The sequence below is a fragment of the Pseudonaja textilis genome, chromosome 1 (genome assembly GCF_049901715.1).
Source record: "Pseudonaja textilis isolate UNSWEBS1 chromosome 1, rPseTex1.2, whole genome shotgun sequence".
Lineage (NCBI taxonomy): Eukaryota > Metazoa > Chordata > Lepidosauria > Squamata > Elapidae > Pseudonaja > Pseudonaja textilis.
Window position 1 is genome coordinate 197,259,519 of NC_141990.1, and position 20,453 is coordinate 197,279,971.

Sequence of the window (20,453 nt, forward strand, 5' to 3'; positions counted from 1 at the left end):
ACTCCAGTACCAACATATAATTGCAATGAACTTCCAAATTTTGTTCATGTCACCCATTCATACTCTTTCAGTGAGAATTCTGCCAAACACCTTTTCAGGCACACTTTTAACAAACTATCATCTATCAGAGTATCTATGGAGATTCTCGGTCACCCAGGTCATGGCTGTCCCAAAGATGCTTTTTCAAAAGGCAGCAGCTGGACTTCCTGGTTTTTCTCTGAAGACCTTTCGCTTCTCATCCAAGAAGCTTGGATGAGAAGCAAAACACCTTCAAAGAAAAATCAGAAAGTCCAGCTGCCTTTTGAAAAAGCATCTTTGGGACATCTCTCAGAATAATTTTCCCTGGGTATTTCATTCATTCTACATTTCAGATTTTGAATTTTGAAAATTCTGATTTTTTTCCCCCCAAACTCACCTCTGGTTGTTTTATTATTTTATTCTATTATTTTCTAGTGGATTGGAGAATAATGTGCAACTGTCACCAGCCAAGGGTGTCTACACAGGATTGAAAAGCATTATATTGCAATGTTCTGCCTCTTTAGGGCATTTGAGCAATGTTACGATGCATGTATCAACGGGTTGGGGTTTGCATCACAGCAATTGCAATGTTGCTCTTAGTATTTGCTTCCTCCTTCTCCCCTCCCTTGAGGATATCTCTGCAGCAACTGTGGATTCCTAGTTGTGCAACAACCAATTATTTGGCATTCATTTCATTTTGATCTTCAGTTCCTCCAACGTGTACATTAATTGCATTCCACAGTATCAGACCTCCTTTCCAAATCTTTTACACAAAGATGGGCCAATAAATATTAATCTCTGCTGCCCATTAAAGCTTTGATTAATCAAGACTTTAACATAATGCTTTTAACAGAAGATATAGACTAAGTTGCTGATCTTACCTATACTCATACTACACGTAACATTTCTTGCTAATGGTAAGGACAGCATATTTTGGTCTGTAAGCCACAAGGGTACCACCAATCACCAGTTTTGCCCCAAACGTGCTGATATTCTATACAATTTGGATCTATAGTTGTTATCTTGAATGTAACATTGCATACATCTGATCAGCCAGGAGAGCTATGTAATATACCTATACATATCCAAGATGCATATCTTGCACCTCATGTAATTATTCTAGTTAAAGGCAAATTCATATTCACCGCTCTCATTCTGACACCAGTTGCAAGGTAGTGGAAAATGTGTAACTAATCACACCTTTCTAAAGTTTTGAAATATAATAGGGAGGCTAGAGAGAAGAGCTTCTGTTATAAAATCACAACTTTTTCTAACATGCCCCAACAACTCTTCCTTCTGCAAACTGAGTAGATAAGACTTCTGCTAGAATTATTTGATACAGAAATGATTTTTGTTCTTATTATTCTACCTATGGAATATACAAACTGATGCTATAATTTCCCTTTCTTTCTTGTACAATTCATAGAAGAGGTTTCTAAATGTGCTCACCTCGAAATATTAATTTGTGCCCCCACACAGGTACAGAATCAATGTACAAATGTTATGATGAAGGATGAGTTAAAATTTATTTTCCCATGAATGTATTGGTGAGGTGGAAAGAAGATGTTAGTTCAGAACAGGTAACTAAGATGAAAGTAAGAGAAATCAAAGCTACTGAAGGATCAGATAACAGATAATCAGAGTTGGAAGGGACCTTATAGGTCATCTAGTTCAACCCCCGCCCAAGTGGGAGACCCTACATCATTTCTGACAAATGGCAGTCCAATCCCTTCTTGAAAGTCTCAAGTGATGGCGCTCCCACATCTTCCGAGGTCAAGCTGTTCCATTGGTTGATTGTTCTGTCAGAAAGTTTCTCCTTATTTCCAGGTTAAATCTCTCCTTGTTCAGTTTCCATCTCATTATTATTAGATTTTTATCTCTCCTGCATTATTTTAGAAGTAACTCCAGGTGGCGAACATACATAGCCCTCTTTCCTCCTCTGATTCTCTCCCAAAAAACTACCCTGTGAGGTGAATTGGGCTGGGAGAGAGTCACTTGCCTTTTATACCTAAGGCAGGACAAGAACTCACCAACTCCTGGTTTCTAGCCAGGTGCCTTTACCACTTTATACAGCATATTGTGTATGCCCCATAAAGAATCAAGTATGCACAGAACAACTACACATCAGGATAGCATATTATATTTTTCAATTATTTGGATTATTTATAAGTAATAATGTTGTAAATTATTGTCATGTGATTATTTTTGCTGTTTACCAGAGGCAGTTGAGAAATGCCATAAAACAAACAGCCTTGCCTTTTAGATATGACCGACTGATTAGGCTAAAGGAGCCACTCTGGTGCCCCAATTTCCCCTAATGTCACCTGGCTCTTGAAGTTGCTGCCTTCACTCTTGCTCTTAAGTTTTCTTAGCTGTGGCTGCCCATGCAAACAGAAGCTAAACTACATGAAGAAAGCAATTTCATGGTTGAACAGCCTTGCACCATTAAGTCAGAAAACAGAGTTACACTCATTTCACAAGGTAGACTCTGCTGCCAATGAGGTGCGCTAACCACTTTCTCCCAACACACAGGGAGGATTGAAAAGGGAAGGAGGGGAGGAGGAAATAATGGAAGTCTCTCCCTTTCAAATGCAGTTCTTTAAAAGCCCCGTAATAAGGATTGCATGACTTTTATTACAGTCATTAACTTTTTTTAAAAAAAAATCCAATTTTGGAGGGGGAAAAAAACCTAAATGATTCCTACATTGTGCAACATCTTCAAACACTTCATTGGCACAGCCTATGGACTGGTTCCCGGTTGTCACAATCCTAGGCTGGAAATAATAATTATAATTTTAAATGGTGCTTCTGAAATGTATGCAGGTAGTCTTCAACTTAACGACCATCACTGAGCCCAGAATTTATGTTCCTAAGTGAGAAATTTGTTAAGTGAGTTTTGCCCAACTTTACAAAATTTTCTTGCCGTGTTTGTTAAGGGAATCGCTGCTAAATTAGCAGCTAAGTTAGTAACACGATTGTTAAGGGAATCTGGCTTCCCCATTGACTTGGCTTGTCAGAAGGTCACAAAAGGGGATCATGTGACCTTGGGAGACTGCGGTTGTCATAAATATGAGTCATCTGTCAAGCATCCGAATGTAAATCATATGACCCTAGGAATGCTGCAACAGTCATGTGTGGAAATGGTCATGTCATCTTTTTCAGTGCCGTTGTAACTTCGAACAGTCCACTAAATGAACTGTTGTAAGTCAAGGACTACCTGTATAAGATATTTAATTATTCCTATCTTGCAAATGAAGAAGAGAAAATGAAAGTTCCATTGGCAATGTTCAAGACTGGTTGGTTCATAATTTGCCCCTACGTGAGTTAGCGATAGAAGAATTTTCTTTAATGGCGAATGCCATTGCATGGAATAGGGATTGAAACCAATACTTTGCCAGATAGCAAATTTCTGGAAAGGAAAATATAGTGGCAAGCACTGTGAACTTGATAGCAGATGGCTTTATTCGTTGTTTGCTTTGTTTTATCCAGAGCTGACATATACTTGATGTTAGTTGCCCTTTGGAAATACAACACCTCTTTTGATATACTTTATAATTAAGTGGATGTTTATTTACATAACATCAGAGATCTTTCCTATAGAAGACAAAGCCTGTATTTCTGCCCTTGAACCTGTCACTATATAAGAAGACAAGAACATTAAACTGACACCAGATACTAAGCAAGGAACTCATTTTATTGTTTTGTGACTTCTTGGTTCATTTCTCATAATCTTCTGATTATTTAAGTAAAGGAAGTCTCATTTGATCGCTCAATTTATGGTGACAGAATGTAGAACCACCCAACATTTGCATTATATAATGTAATAATAACATGCATACTGTGGAATTTTATATACAGAGCCTTAAGAAGCCCAGTTAGCCATTTTATTCTTTAAAGTTTGAATAATCTTATCCTGTTACAGATTTAGTTAGTCAGTTTCTCAACAGTCCCTCCTCACATTGTCATTTAATCTCATTTTATAGTTATTTCATATATATTGCATTGTGTGCTTTCTACAGCACCTAAAGAGAATTTCTATTAAAAGAAAGGGATTTATTATTCATTACATTTATATACTACCCACTCATATCAAACTGAGTGGATTAAGTGGAAATCTCTCCTTTCCAAACACAGGTCTTTAAAATCCTTTTATTAAGGATTGTGTCATTTTTATTACAGCTTTTAAACTTTATTTAAAAGACTAATTTTAAATAAAAACCTAAACATCTGAAAGATCAGATAAAATGTTTCAAATAAATAATCAGATGGTGCTCATATATTTAATGCTATACAGCTTACTATTTATCTATCTGCATAGTTTATTTTAATCATAATCTGGCAGTCAAATCACCGAATTATGATGGTGGCCTGCTTCATATGTAATATTAAACCATAAATCAAGATTTGCAATTGTATTGCCTAAATTCATATATCACACTAAGATAAAACCAAATAAATTACATTAATATTAGAGGCTGGCTATCTTCAGAACCACTCTGGTGGGCATACTGTTTAAAAAAAAACCAGATAATCTGAAAAGGAAAGAAATGGTGAACTGAGGAAGGCTTGGGTTTTAATGGTGTCGGTGACTGCAACAGAATGAAGAGCTGGACAAGGAGAGGAATTGAGATTGTCCACAAGTTCTCCAAACAGTTGCTCATTATGAAGAGACCACAAGACAGCAGTTTCCAGCAGGTTTCGAAGTTTATAGCTCTGGAAGATAAGCTTTCTGCTCAAACATAGTTGGCACCTTCGAAAGATCACAATTGTTTTTCTAACTGCTTTCAGAAATTGCTTGCTAACTGCTTTTCAGCTATTAGGAACCTTTGAATAGACAAGTTTTACAGGACCAGGGCATTTTCTTTCAATCCTTAGTGAAAGAAGTTTTAAATACAGGTTTAATGACTTACACAATTCTTTTGGAATAAACGGGGTGGGGTGGGGGAAGGAGGGTGTTTAGAATTTTGGATTTTGGAAAGTTACAAATGGACTAATCCTTCCCATGGAAAAATGCTATTCTTTCTATTACTATTAAATGAATAACAGAACTGGAATTACAATTCAGAAACAGAATTAAAACAGAATTACAATTACAAATAAAACAGGATTACAATTCAAGGAGAATTAAACTGGATTTACAAATACAAAATGGAGCATAATATTTTAACATTGGACATATTGAAGGATATTTTTGAACAATGGACACAGAAGTTAATTTTAAGAATGTCTGATTCTATAGACAGCGTTTAAAAGGTGTTATGAAAGAGGAACAGGTTTTTACTGGATAAAAGTAATATTGATCTCAAAGTGGATTCAAAAATGACAGGCTACAATGATATAGAAAAACATATCACACTGGACACATAAATGAAATTGGCTGACGTCCAATAATCAAACAGAATACAGAAAATAATAAACCAAAAGAGTGACTTGAGTAACTTTCCTATATTGGATTTACAAAAGAAACTTGTCAAAGCTTTGAAGAATTTAGTGAGAAGGGACAAAAAAAAAATGAAAAGAACTCAAATTCTAGGCTATTATTAGTTTACACATAAGGGGACATTGGAAGAAGAGATCATTTTTTATATTTTAAGAGAAGATGGCAGGTTTCTAAAATTGTTTAACAGGTAATGAAGTGATCACTTTAAATACTTCCCTTTTCTTTGTTATATTCTTATTTATCCCTTCTTTTCCATTTTTTTTCTTTTCTGCATTTTCTATTTTTTCTTTTTAGTTTGCATTATTTTATTTTATTTTTATTGTAATTTTAAATAAAATTACTATTAAAAAAAGAGAAACCTGAATCATCCCAAAAAAAATCATTTGCCATATATAAAAAAGTCACCACTGCTAAAAGAGTTCCTCAAGCATGCTTCTCAGAGACTTCAACCACTTTTGGGGTGAAGGCTGCAAAGTGATGCATTTCAGATCCAGAAAAAGCTTCCATCTGGCAAACCCATCTCTACTTACTGAACAGTATCCCAACATCTGGTTTTGGAAACATCAAAGCATGGATCGAAAAACGAAATATAACATAAACAGAAACCAGGATATCACCTTTCTGCCACAAAGCATCTGGGATAATATGGAAAGTAACCGTCACACATTTTTTATCTTTCACTCTTTAAATCCTGTTGTTTATTATGTTCAAACTAAAGTGTAAAAAATAATGGCTACTCTAAACAAGTCAAACACCATCAATTAATTACCCTAGAGGGAAGCTGTTTAGAAATGGAATAACACTAACTGAGGATTCTGTATTTTTCTTTATTTGTCTGTTAGCTATTTACAGAGCTCAAGAGCTATGGGTGTGATCAAGTACTTTGATCTTATATAAGAATATCAGTATGAACAAAGACAGTACTGATACACATGGACTCACCACATTATACAAATTGGCCTTGGATTTCACATTACATTTGTCCAAACATGTTTTTAGTATCTCTGCTGTTCAGCATAACCATCCCCTTTTTCTATAAACATTTATGTTCAGTAATGTTTTAGTAATGACTTTCTGTATTTAGAACAATCACAGTGTAAATGCAGAGATCATCCCACCATTGTAAAAGCAGCAGGAGGAGAAGCACTATTGCTTAATATCAAAAGCACAGAAACTTTCAAGCTGTCGCAGTAGCGGCCCGTAAGTGAAAAGCATCAGCAGAGACAAGGCCATTATGTCAACCACAGAACTGGAGCAGCAAAAGACTGCAAAACTGAAGGCATTTAAATCGTTTTTTCACAAAGCATCCTTCAAATCCTTCAAAAAGCACCCCAAGGTGCTTTTTTTCAAGAGGCAACCGGGCTTTTTGGTTTTTCTTTGAAGACGTTTCGCTTCTCGTCCAAGAAGCTTCTTCACTTGCCTCTTGAAAAAGCACCTTTGGGACAACCATGACCTGGATGGCAGAATCTACACAGACGTCCTTCAGATATATAGTAAAACACTTGACAGGTTGGTTAATTTTAGAGGCATTGTTCGCCTATACCTATTTTCTGTTCCAAATACTCAACAGAGTCAAGGTACTTATCTGCATTCTATCATTGTGCCAGTGAAGCACAAGTACAGAGCATACCAACAAGAACCTGCCTCCCCCTGTCCCCCCCATCAGTTTAGATAATCAACACACATTCTCATTACCATTTTCAGTCCTCTATACCTGCACTGCATTCCGAATCCATATGAAATATTAACATTCATTTCCATCAATAATTTCCCTACAGGTTTCCTTATCTCCTATAAGACAGTCTGTCTGTCACAATTCTATAAACAATATATATTCCCGAGTTTGTCTAGCTTTTATACCTGCATATATGCATTTTCTGAGCAACTTCATTCCTATGCCTAATGCTTGTGTTTTTCCCCCAGACGTACTAGCAATTTCTATCTGGCAATCTAGTCCTTGGATTCAGGATTCATTCAGGATTCCTTTGTTTCTTGTGGCACAAGATTCAAACCAGGCTTTCATACCCAGCTCATGTCTTTCCCCACCTATTTATATATCATGATTCATACATGGTAAGGATGCCAGTACCACAACTATAAAGTTTGAGGCGTTAATGTAGCATTTCACAGCATGATTGCCCAGGATTCCCAGTGAGCTCAAATGGATTGATTTCTGTACAGTATAACCACATCTGGAAATATAAACAAAGCATTTAAGTGCGATTATCTATATATGAACTCACCCTTCTAATCTTACATCAGGCAAACTTCGGTTGAATGCAATCATGTCACTAGCCATAAGATTAAATTGGTTGATTTTAAAAAGCTCTTTCATTTTTTCCTGATCATCCTTGGGAATGAGAACTGCTTTTCCCATCTCTCCTGGTCCTTCTTGGCTTCTTGACATAACAGCTGAAAAAGAAGATATTAAAAAAAAATACATGTTTTTAATCTTTCTGCATGGTTCTCATCACTTCTGTTACATTTTTTGGAATCTGGAATCCATTTTTATTTTGCTTGTAGATTCTGACTTTCAAACCCACATTTCATGAAAAGTTGGAACTAGTAGTTGATTTGAAAATCAGAATTTGAGACATACCCAGCTTTTGGGAAATCATGCCAAACAATTTATAACAGTTCATTCTCACCATGATCTCAATATTATCCCTGCCATAATCATGCACACACATATTAGAGTCGTAAGATTAAAGATGACACTTCTATCCTTCACACAAACCTACCAGTTCTCATCTAACATTTGTCTGAAAGAGAATGCTTGCAGAATGAGGTTCTTCAGGAATCCTATCTGCTCTAAAGGTCCTATTCAAACAGGGGGAGATCAAAGTACCATAATGTACGACCAGCAGAGGAAATCACATCTCCACGTAGCTGAAAGGGAATGCACTAAAAGAAATGGATAAAACCTTATTTTAATAATGATTGGCACATGCTTATTGGCACAATTTAGTTCTTTGTATTCCTGATGATGCAGTCAAATTTTTTGGAGATACTGGAAAGTCAAGAGTTCTTGTTGTTTACTAATTTTATTTTATTAAAGTAGCCAAGGAGAATATGCTGGTGGAGAGATCTTAAATTATCAGTTGCACAACCTCAATGCCTACTAAAATAATCAGAGTTGCGATTTTTAAAAATATTTTTCTTTTTCCTTGAGGCTACTTTTGCAAAGCAAAGGAGGAGAGGCAATCAAGTGTGTCCGTCCTGGCTGAGGACTGAGTCGAAAGCTGGGAGTGGTTACCCATAGTGGATGGAGCTAAGCTAACCAGCTTTTTTTTCCAAAAAGTTTTTAATGTTTTAATTTTTACACATCTCTTTGAGTGGGCAACGTGGTTCCAGATTATAACACTTGTACATAATGATACTTTCATTTCCAATGAGAACATATCCCCACCCAATCAGAACACAGCCAAGCTCCCACCCAATCATGTCACACCCTCAATAGCAGTTAAAAGGAAGAAGCAGCTGCAAGCTCACATTACTCCGAGAAGCACAAAGCCAAAGACACAAGCCTGAAGATGATAAATGAGACTTTATCGAAACGTCACCTAGATACTTCAATTTTACGTGGGAGAAAACCGGAATAAACACATAAACACACACACACACACACACACACACACACACACATATATATATAAAATTTCCAACATTTTAAACTGAATACCAATATACATTCCCATGTGGTATCCCCCTTATACAATCCCTAACCCTTATCTCTAAATCCCGAAACTTTTTATCATTCCTTTTAATTTTGGCTATTTCCCTTTTCTAAATTTCCACAGTCTTTCTTCTTTTTTCCTTCTAGTTTTATTTTTATTTCCCTCTGCCTGCCGGCCATGTTTCCCCCCACCTTCTTTTCAGTTCTCTATTTTGGGGTTTCTTCTTATATATTCTCTTCTTCTTAGTCTTGAGTGTCTTATCTCTTTTATTTATTGTCTCTAATGTCGATGTCTCTTGTTTTAAGTCCTTTTATGTCCTTTGACAATGGTCCTTGTTCTTCATGCTCATCAAGGCTGTTATTTTCCTCTTTTAATTCGTCCTCTCTGGGCTTCCTTTGTTCTTCCGCAAGCTGTGATGCCATTACTTTACTCAACATTAATTCCACCAATCTCATTCTTTCTCTCTCACATGTTTCTCACATTTTGGAGCTCCAACTTAAATTCTTTGCTTATTTCTTCCATTTCTTTGGTCTATTAAGTTATTCTTTATTTTATTAAAAGTCAAATTTTTCTGTTATAGTCCTTGTCAAAAGTCTCCCTTTTAACTGTAATCCCCTCTTATTTTTTTATAAGGCTTCTGGGGTTCTTGTTATGTATGACCAGTAATTTTCCATAGAAACATAAAAGAAGGAAATCTTTAACCCTTAGGTGGTGCTTTATATCACTTTCTTCTTAGAATTCTTTTATATTTAATTCACTTTTCCATAGTATTAATATTAGATTTAACCAATTCCAAGTAAGTCCAGCATTTTATCCAATGCCTGATTAATGTCTAATTCTGTATGTTATTCCAAATTTAGTCTCTAATCACATATAATTCTTTTATTTCCAGTTTTTTTTTAACCTTATATTTTCCTCTTATTTCTCGTTTGCCACTACCACTCTTCCAAATGAGGGGTCTTTCTTTCCACTTTTTGGGGTTATCAAAAAAAATATTCAAAGTCTTTTATCCAGTTTCACGCTGCTCACCACTTTCACTCTCCAGCACAAAACTTGTGTCCCGGCAGCTTCCTGTCTTCAGGGCAGCCATTAACAGACTGCCACTTCTCCCTGTCTTCTAGGGGAGTTTCCCAAGCCAGGGAGGGGAGATACATCTCCCCTCGACCCAGCTGGTGGTCTCCCCATCTTCCTCCCCACCCCTACGAGGTGGGTCAGATGGATCCGGTTCTTTAAGGACCCCTCCAACAGGGTAAGCCACGCACAATCGCGGTCTCTGATCTGTCATCGACCAGAGCGCCACCGGAAGTTTAAGCTATTCAACTTTGACAGACTCAGTCCAATCAGCTAGGACACCGAGCAACCCATGCCTGACCATGCCTGATCTATCGCAGCCTTACAAGGGAGAACTAGGTAACAACAAATCAGGAAAAGCTGTTCTGAATGAACGTGTTATCTGAGCTTAATTATCACCATTATACCATTGCTAATGCATTGTTCAAATTTTCTGTTTTGGACTGCATTTTTAACTGGTTCAAATCTTCTACTACTCAAGCTGAAACCCAAGTGTATTCTGTATTACACCATACAGACTATCCCACATTCTATCCAGCTTCCATTTTTTAGAAAGAGAAGAATGAAACTTCCTTTCCAGATGATCCTAAGGCTCGGGACTATCCATATGATTGTGATGTACAATTTATAAAAGGAAGTGGGGAGAAATAGACTTTTCATAGACTTTTAAGGAGGGAAAAATGGGCAGAGAGAATCAGAAACCAACAAATCAGTAAAATGGATTGTGCTGTCAAGCCTTTAGCAACTTTGTGCAGCCAAAAAGCTTAGATTCATACAGAGTTATTAGCCAGGTTAATTGAAAGGAAAAACGGGCCTAGGTTACAGAATCTTAGAAACAGTTTATGCATACTTTTGCAACCCATTTATCACTTATGTTTACGTGGGCTGCAATTCCTCAATCTTCTTGCAGACTGCAGCAGTGGAAAACATGCTGCTAATTTTCCTGATGTCCTGATCCTTTAATATTGAGAAGTCCATTACATATACACCATGGGCACAGAATCTATTATTTGAGAGAGAGAGAGATGGGATACTGGAACTTCAAGCAGAAACACCCCATATTGCAATACTTTGATGCAGCTCCTATTTCAATATCTCAAATGATCCATTTGTTAAAATACTGAAGTTTCCAGATGATACAACAGTGATTGGTCTCATTTGAGACAACGATGAATCCGTATACAGACGGGAGGTTGTACAACTTGCCTCGTAGTGTAACCGGAACCATCTGGAACTGAACACACTCAAAACCGTAGAAATGATGGTAGACTTTAGGAGAAACCCTCCCATACTACCACCTCTTACAATACTAGACAACACAGTATCAACAGTAGAGACCTTCAAATTTCTAGGTTCTATCATATCTCAAGACCTAAAATGGACACCTAACATCAAAAACGTCATCAAAAAAGCAAAACAAAGAATGTTCTTTCTGCGCCAACTCAGAAAGCTCAAACTGCCCAAGGAGCTGCTGATACAGTTCTACAGAGGGAATTATTGAGTCTGCCATCTGCACCTCTATAACGGTCTGGTTTGGTTCTGAAACCCATCAAGACAGACACAGACTTCAGAGGATAATTAGGAGAAAATACAATTACTACCCACCTGCCTTCAATTGAGGACCTGTACACTCCACGAGTTAAAAAGAGGGCTGTGAAAATATTTACAGACCCTTCACATCCCGGTCATAAACTATTTCAACTCCTTCCCTCAAAACAATGCTATAGAGTACTGTACACCAGAACAACTAGACACAAGGACAGTTTTTTTCCAAAACATCATCACTCTGCTAAACAAATAATTCCCTCAACACTGTCCAACTATTTACAAAGTCTGCAGTACTGTTAATCTTGTCATTACTCCTTATCACCCATCCCCTCCCACTTGTGACTGTATGATTGATTTCTTATTCTACCCTATGACTATTATTAAGTGTTGTACCTTATGATTCTTGACTCTTGACGAATGTATCTTTTCTTTTATGTACACTGAGAGCATTTGCACCAAGACAAATTTCTTGTGTGTCCAATCACACTTGGCCAATAAAGAATTCTAATTCTATTCTATTCCTATTTGACAAACGAATATGTTCAATAACAGAGATGTAGACAAGTATAGTACGTTACTGCTGCAAATATTTCTCACCCTGATCAGCTATTCTGGAATTAAATGGGCACATTTTTTAACTCTACCAAAAACAGTAGAAAAAGAATATATTAAAGGAAGGATATATATGTATAGGACTAGAACTCACAGATCCCCTGGTTTTTATCCCAGTGTCTCAACGACCACACCGACATGAAATCTTCTTAAAAGATTTAACACAGAAGCTACAGAGCTCATGGGATTTTACTTCCAGATTTTACCAAACAACTGTCCAATTCTTCATCTATTGATAGCAAATTTCTCAGAACTTTGATGAAACAAAGTGCTTCCGGCTAAAAATAACAATCAAGGGAAATCTGTGATTGCTGTGAAGAAGAAAAGCTTCAGCCATTCTGTTTTCTTCAGAAAGGAAAACCTCTGTCTAGACAACAGTTACACTGATTTGCCAGAACGACTGGACAAGCTTTGGTTTCAGTAAGTCCACAGGAAGTTCAAAGCAATGCTAGATGTTATCAACATTTACTTTTCTACCTTGATTGCATGAATACTCTCATGGGTGTCCTTATAGGAAGAAATTCATTCATAATGGAAATCCTGGTGTGGACAGGCAAGTATCCCAAGAGGAATTAATTATACCTAATTCTCAAGAGGAATTAAGGAGGATATTTCTGTTTCAGCCTATGACCTTGTTGTGCTTTCTGTGGTAGAAACAAGCTCATATGCAAAATTTAGAATTAAACTATCAGTAACAGTAGGACTTTGTTTTCCCTTATCAGCCAATACCCCAGTTTACATCTCCATATATTTAGTTGACCAATCATGTCATGTACACACACATTGTTTGTTTAAATTATCAAGGAATATAAGAAAACTCTAAAGAGATTGCAATCAAAATTGCCGCTGCAGTCCTTTTTTGCTCAAACCATTTTTTTCTGTGCCTGCCACAGATTAACCATTTGAACTGTGGACCACCCTTCAGATACTTCTACAACTCCAGAGAAGAGTTTTATATAATCATATAGAAAAGTTACACAGCACCGTACCGGAAAATCAGAATTTGTTTTACTGCTACTGTATTCCCCTTTTAGAAAGAAGAAAAGAAAACCTTAACAGAACAGCAAAAAAATAATAATAAAATAACATAAAATAAAATAAAAAATAATAACATAAAATAATAAAATAAATAAAAAATAAACTAAAATAAAATCTATGCATCATGCAACAAGGCTGCCTAGAAAATACTGGAATCAGACAGGCACTTGACAAGCAAATTTAGGCACTTTAAGTGAGGTGCTTGGGTGCAGCAAATTCCCCCATACTTTTTTTTTTAATCCCTCAAGACTAAGGAGTTTCTGCTTGAAGATATTTTTTTATAATCTGCTAAGCTGGCATCTCCTTTTTCAAGTGTTCTTGGTATAGAACTGTACGACAAAGCATATCACTGTTCTCCGATGAATCTGAACCAGCAGCTACAAGGACCTTGAGAAATTGTTGCAGTGCAACAATCATAACAAGGCTCATCTCATCAAGATTTCCTGTCCTTCTCTTTGGGATGTCAAATTCCAATGATTTCTTGACACAAAGGTCTGCAAGACATCTATTCCAATTTTTTCCCTCTCTTTCAAGTTTAGATCTTCTGGTAGATCTAGGTCGATCTTTGTAAGAAAGGCATTTTTGATTTTTTTGGATAATAGATGCAGCTGGACAGACAAAGTGATTGAAATTGTTCAAGGAAGAAGCATATGTTACTACTTTATTGCTTTTCAAATTGCTTCATTAGGAATAGCCACTTTTGTAATGATATGTTTTGGACAATTATATTGTATAGATAAAACATTGCTAGGCAATTAACTAACCAGATGTGTATTTTAAGTAGAACATTGAAGTAAGGGATTATTTAATCATTTTCAAACTTAATTTAAACAACACCGCAATTGGCTTATGAATTCAGGTGCTAGTCTAGCATTGGGGAAACCTGAGTCCTACTGTGGTCATGGAAATCAACTGGAGGATTTTGATTGTTAGGAATAACAAGGTTACCTAACGTAGTTTGGGTAAAATAATATATATAAACTATGATAGTAAGTTTAAGTGTGTGTCACTTTAAACTGCAAAGCATGTAATTTTGGGTGCGGTGTGAAACCGCCATAAGAGGGAGCAAGAGAACCTGACGATTCCTGACGATTGCTGGTTTGATGGATTGATGGTTTGTTAACCGCGTGTTTCCCTACTGCTGAGTTGCTGAAGGAAGAAAGGAGGTTTGACTTCTTCATATCTCTACTGCGAGGAGATATATTACTGGACTGATATTTGTAAGTTTACTGACCTCTTTTTCGACACTGGACTTTGCAACTGAATAATCCCCAGACGGACTGAACTAGTGAATGATATATGGACTGTTTGACTATGCTAAAACTATTACTGGAATAAACTATTTAACTAGCACAGTGTATCTGTTTTACTGAGTGTAAGCTACAAAAACGTTTATCTCACATATTATGCCTGCCTGCCTGACTGCTGTGCAGATTCTGCTAGGGTGTATCCCTAACATTGATCCAGTCATTCTTTCTTGTTTCTAGGAAAAAGAAGGTAACAGCAAGTTATTTCCAAAAATATTGCCAAGGCAACTACCTAGATGTTGTTGGTTTGTTCTGTTTAGCTTCCGAACATATCATCACCAGGCTAGGTGACATTCTCAACAAGACTTCAGTTCAAGCATCTTGTTTCAGTTCTGTACCACTTGTATTCATTTGTTGTGGTCATGTGGTCAGTGGGTCATGCCGTGTTGCCTGTCATGTGAGCGGCTAGTCATTATGTGTGACAGTCATTGGTTATAGTGGACAGCTGTAGGATATAGTAGAGGTCATAGAGCAGGGATGTCAAACTCGCTTTGTCACGGCATTGTCACATGACATATCAGGACTTCTTTCCCCTTCGCTAAATGGAGTGGGGGGGGGCAGCATGGGTTGTGAGCTTGACACCCCTGTTATAGAGACAGCACTGAGCCCCTCTTCACTTGCTGACCTTCATGCATAATAACCACACAACAGGTAACCACATGGCACCAGCCAGTCGCACGGCTCACAGACCATACAGCCACATGAAATCAGTAGAAGTAGCGAAGAATTGAAACAAGACGCTTCGACCAAAGTCCCGCTGAGGATGTCACCTAGCCTGGTGGCAGAATATTCAGAAACTATACAGCAAGCTCAGATAACAAACCACCACCAGTATCCAAGCCATAAATATTTTCTAGCATTTGTAAATTGCCTGGATTTGTCCCCATAATCGCAAAGGGTGAAGTCTGAATCAAAACAGAAAAGACCCAAAGAAACCTAAAAGTAGGAAATTGAAACATCTAAGTGAACTACAAATTACTATAAGTCACCCCAAAATGTTTGCAGCATATGCGCACACTGGGCAAAAAATACTGGCACCAGAATTCCAAGGCTAAAGTTCATTTAAGTATTTCAAAACCATAGTTCAGCTCAGTTGAATGTACTGCCCTCCCAAATTATTTGGGAAAGAAATCCCAATGCTCGTGTAGTAAGTAAGTTAACGCACAGAAAAAAAAACCGAGGAATAAACAAAAAACAAAACCCCCAACCCCCCCACCCCCCACAACCAACCACCCAACCCAAAACACAAAAAAACACCCAACCCACCAAAACCCAAAAAAAAAAAAAAAAAAAAAAAAACAAAAAAAAACAAAAAAAAAAAAAAAAAAAAAAAAAAAACCAAAAAAAAAAAAAAAAAAAAAAAAAAAAAAAAAAAAAAAAAAAAAAAAAAAACCCACCCAAAACCCCAAAAAAAAAACCCCCCCCCCCCAACCCCCCCCCCCCCCCCCCCCCCCCCCCCCCCCCCCCCCCCCCCCCCCCCCCCCCCCCCCCCCCCCCCCCCCCCCCCCCCCCCCCCCCCCCCCCCCCCCCCCCCCCCCCCCCCCCCCCCCCCCCCCCCCCCCCCCCCCCCCCCCCCCCCCCCCCCCCCCCCCCCCCCCCCCCCCCCCCCCCCCCCCCCCCCCCCCCCCCCCCAGCCAATATGAAATGTATAGTATGTGCTATTAGTAAATATCTTCTTTATTAAGGAATTAGTCTTTTTGACATGCTTATGCTTTGACCCAAATGTATAGTGTTTATGAAAAACTATCACAATATTGTACCTGCATGGACGTACTAATTCTTCTAAAACATATCAAACAACATTTTTGGTTATGTTAGTTAGCTGCAGGCTGCTATTAGCAGCAAGAAACCAGCAATTGTCAGCAATGGGCTGATGAGAATGCAGCCAAGGGTCTTATGTGACAGCCACAACATAGTGACCCATGTTCTAAAGAACCTACTTTACTTTAATAAATATTTCATAACCCCAGCATATTCTATTCATATAAGAATGAGCAGGATGCTAAAAGCAGGAAAATGGATTTTCCCGTGTACGAGGCACAGCATGGGAGAAGTACAAAACTAAAATTTCGTCGGCTCTGTAACCTCTATCAAAGCAACAGATTCAACTGATCAGTTATCAAGTGGATCTGTGCATAACGGCACAAAGAAATGTTTTCCCTATTCCCCCCACCAAAACAGCAGTTTTCGTTTTTGTCTGGGAAGCGTGGGTGCCTTGCCCTAGGAATGATAAAAGGCACACTCTGTGGTCCATTAAACTTGATCTTACAGATTTGCACAGAACAGGAAGAAAATATCCAAACTCTGCCATTTTGCTTCCCTCGATTTCACCCCAATCAGAAATTCTGCATTTCCTCTTATAACGGGAACAGTTCTTCTGCGCCTGTTTTTTTTTGGCATTCCCATCAAATCCTCTGAATATATCCCACTGCCTGAAGAACACATTATATTTGGATTGCTGGACTCTGTGTGTGTGTGTTTGGTGGTGGTGGGAGGTAGAGAACAGCCGTCGTTGCTTGTTTTTCCTTCATGCTAAAAATGTATTACATCAATCCATGTTTTTAATTATGAATCGCGAATGAATTTCAGATAATTTGAATAAATACATTGCGTTGGGAGAGAAGGATGCCCGGTCTTCAAATAAGCAAAAACGAGTAATTTTTAAATCATTATTTAATTGTATACATATAGGGACCATTCAGAAATTTACTAGGAACCCTGATGGCACTGTGGTTGCAATGCAGTATTGCAGGTAAACTGCCCACAGTCGGGAGTTCGATCCTGATGGGACTTAAGGTTGACTCAGCCTTCCATCCTTCCAAGGTCAGTAAAATGAGGATCCAGATTGTTGGGGACAATAAGCAAGTAATGCTTCTACATTGTGAATCGCCCAGAGGGTGCTTTAAAGTACAATGGGTGGTATACAAGCCTAAGTGCTGTTGCTATTGCTATTTTACTTCCCAAAAAATTCAATTTCATATTTCATTTATAGATGCTTCACTTTGCTTTATAACTGATTGTTAAAAAGCTCAGATACATGAATGTTTGCACAACCACAGTTATAAAACTATGAGGTCTTTCTTATTAACCTATGTTCTTCAGTAAGTGAGAGTGTGTTTATGTAAGTAGTCATCCTCAATTTACAACAGTTATTTTAGAGACTGTTCAAAGTTGTAATAATGCTGAATAAAATTACTTATGACCGTTTTTCACAGTTACAACCAGAGGTGGTATTCAGCAGGTTCTGACCAGTTCTGGAGAACCAGTAGTGGAAATTTTGAGTAGTTTGGAGAACCGGCAAATACCACCTCTGGTTGGCCCTTCCCCAACTATTCTCTGCCTCCAGAGTCCCAGCTGATTGGCTGGGTCTTCTTTTGTTGCCCTGCACAGGAGAATGGAGCTGGAAAGCAGGTTAGTGGGGTGGGAAGGGAATGGGGATTTTGCAATGTCCTTCCCCTGCCACGCCCACCAAGTCATGCCCATCAAGCCACACCATGCCCGCTAAGCCAAACCCACAGAAACGGAAGTAAAAAAAAAATGAATCCCGCTACTGGTTACAACCTTTGTAATGTCTCCATGATCATGCGATCAAAATTCAAATGCTTGGCCTCTGGTTCATATTTATGACTGTTACTATGTCCCACAGATAGTTTCTGGTTAGTTCTTGACAAAAGGTGTGAAGATCCGAATTTAGGATTTTGGACAAGTTCCCTAGGAATGGACTCCAGCACTAGCCTGAAAGCTTGGAAGAATAAAACTTTGGTTCCGGTGACCAACTCAGATTGGATCCTGCAACGTTATCCTGGGACACATACATTTGCCTTCATTTGCAAGATCCCAAGTTAATTCAGGACTTGTTATTCTAATTCTAAATGTATTGCTTGCTACAGTAAATTTATTGGAAGAATATAATCTGTTTGCTTTTATGACTGACAGGAATTCCTTCTCTCTTATTAATAACTGCAACACTACTCCACTTAATCTTAAAGCTTATTAAAAGAAAGCATGGGAGACTACCATGAAATGGAATGCCAGCATATTGGAAGAAAAAAAATGCAAACAAGAATTATTCCAAATGATGAAATAATCAACACATAATCTAAAATCAGTGTATACAACATCAGTGTATACAACCTACAATATAATTTAAAATTAATCACATGTTTAAATATTACAGGGCATTCAATGTTCATATTCACATTTGGAAATAAAGTAGCTTCACACATAAATAATATTGTGAAAAATATCTCTTTAAATACATTAAAATGTTTCTCCTGTGGATCATAGTTATTTATTATTGCGTTCAAAATTAAATGTGGAAGGAGAGCATAACATTTTTAAAATAAAATAGTGTTTATATTTTCTATATTTGAGTTCTGAAATAAGAGTCTTAAATGTGAATGAAAATATTTTAGTGTGGTAAAGCATTTGTATGAATTGCTTTGGTTTTGAACTGGATTCATTACAGCACTGTAAATATTGGTAGATTGCCAAGGTTCTATATAGGAAGAAAATCTAATCCTAATGATCTCATTAAGTACACTGGAAAAATAACTTACTGGACAGATCAAATCACTGATTTATTCTATTTTTTAATGTTAAGGAATTATTTCCTCCTGTCAGTTAAATCAGTTTTAAAATTCGGCCCAATAATCACTTGCAAGACGCCAACTTTCTATTATTAATAGAAGCTGAGGAAAACAGACAATTTTCCTATAGCAATTTTCTGGCATTTGTTTAACCAACTGTGATTTGAGAAGTGCCAATGTCATCATGCAAAGTGCCGTCCTTCTTAAAGCCAAATAAGGAGTCTGATTATCTTTTCCTGAGTTAATTTTAGCTTTAACAGAATAAGAGATTTATTTGGAAGGGATCTTGGAGGTCTTTTAGTCCAACCCCCTATACTATTTCCAGGAAACCCTCTACTATTTCAGACAAACGGTCGTCCAATCTCATCTTAAAAACTTCCAGTGTTGGAGCATTCACAACTTCTGGAGGCAAGTTGCTCCACTGATGAATTGTTGTAACTGTCAAGAAATTTCTCAATTCTAGGTTTGCTTTTCTCCTTGATTAGTTTCCATCCATTGCTTCTTATCCTGCCTGATACAGGTGCTTTGGAGAATAATCTGACCCCCTTTTCTTTGTGGCAGCACCTTAGAAATTGGATCACTGCTATCACGTCACTCCTAGTCCTTCTTTTTATTAAACTTGACATACCCAATTCCAGCAACCGTTCTTTATATGTTTTAGCCTCCAGTCCACTAATCACCTTTGTTGCTCTTCTCTGCACTCTAGACTCTCAACATCTTTTTTATACTATGGCAACCAAAACCGGATGTAGTATTCAAAGTGGTCTTACTAAGACATTGTGTGTGTGTGTGTGTGTGTGTGTGTCTGTGTGTAGTATTTTATGTATATTATATTATGTGTGTGTGTGCGTATTCAACCCCAATAGACTTTAAGCAGTGCACAATACACACCGTTCCATTTTATCAAAAAGGAAGCTGAAGTCTACTTTATCAAATGCCTTACTGATGTCTAAATATGCTAATATGCACAGCATTTCCTTGTTCTGCTAATCTAGTCAAAGCAAGCAATGAAATTTGACCGACATGACTTCTTTTTAACAAATTCATGGTGGCTTCTGTATCTCTTCCTTTCCAGGTTTAGTTTAAAACCTTCCAGTTGACCTTGGTAAAATGCCTTCCGAAGAAATTGTATTCAGTCTTTATAAGATGTAGA

At 37.5% G+C, this 20,453-nt stretch overlaps 1 protein-coding gene across 8 annotated transcripts in view; it reads right to left on the reverse strand.

Annotated features, from left to right (window-relative positions):
- Positions 1 to 20,453, reverse strand: part of GALNT13 (polypeptide N-acetylgalactosaminyltransferase 13) — a 228,686-nt gene that overhangs the window by 122,488 nt on the left and 85,745 nt on the right. For all 8 annotated transcript variants that reach the window (XM_026697214.2, XM_087920195.1, XM_087920192.1 and 5 more), the window contains exon 3: positions 7,702 to 7,870. In XM_026697214.2, coding sequence (XP_026552999.1) covers positions 7,702 to 7,870 — 169 coding nt within the window. The remainder of the gene's footprint in view (positions 1 to 7,701; positions 7,871 to 20,453) is intronic.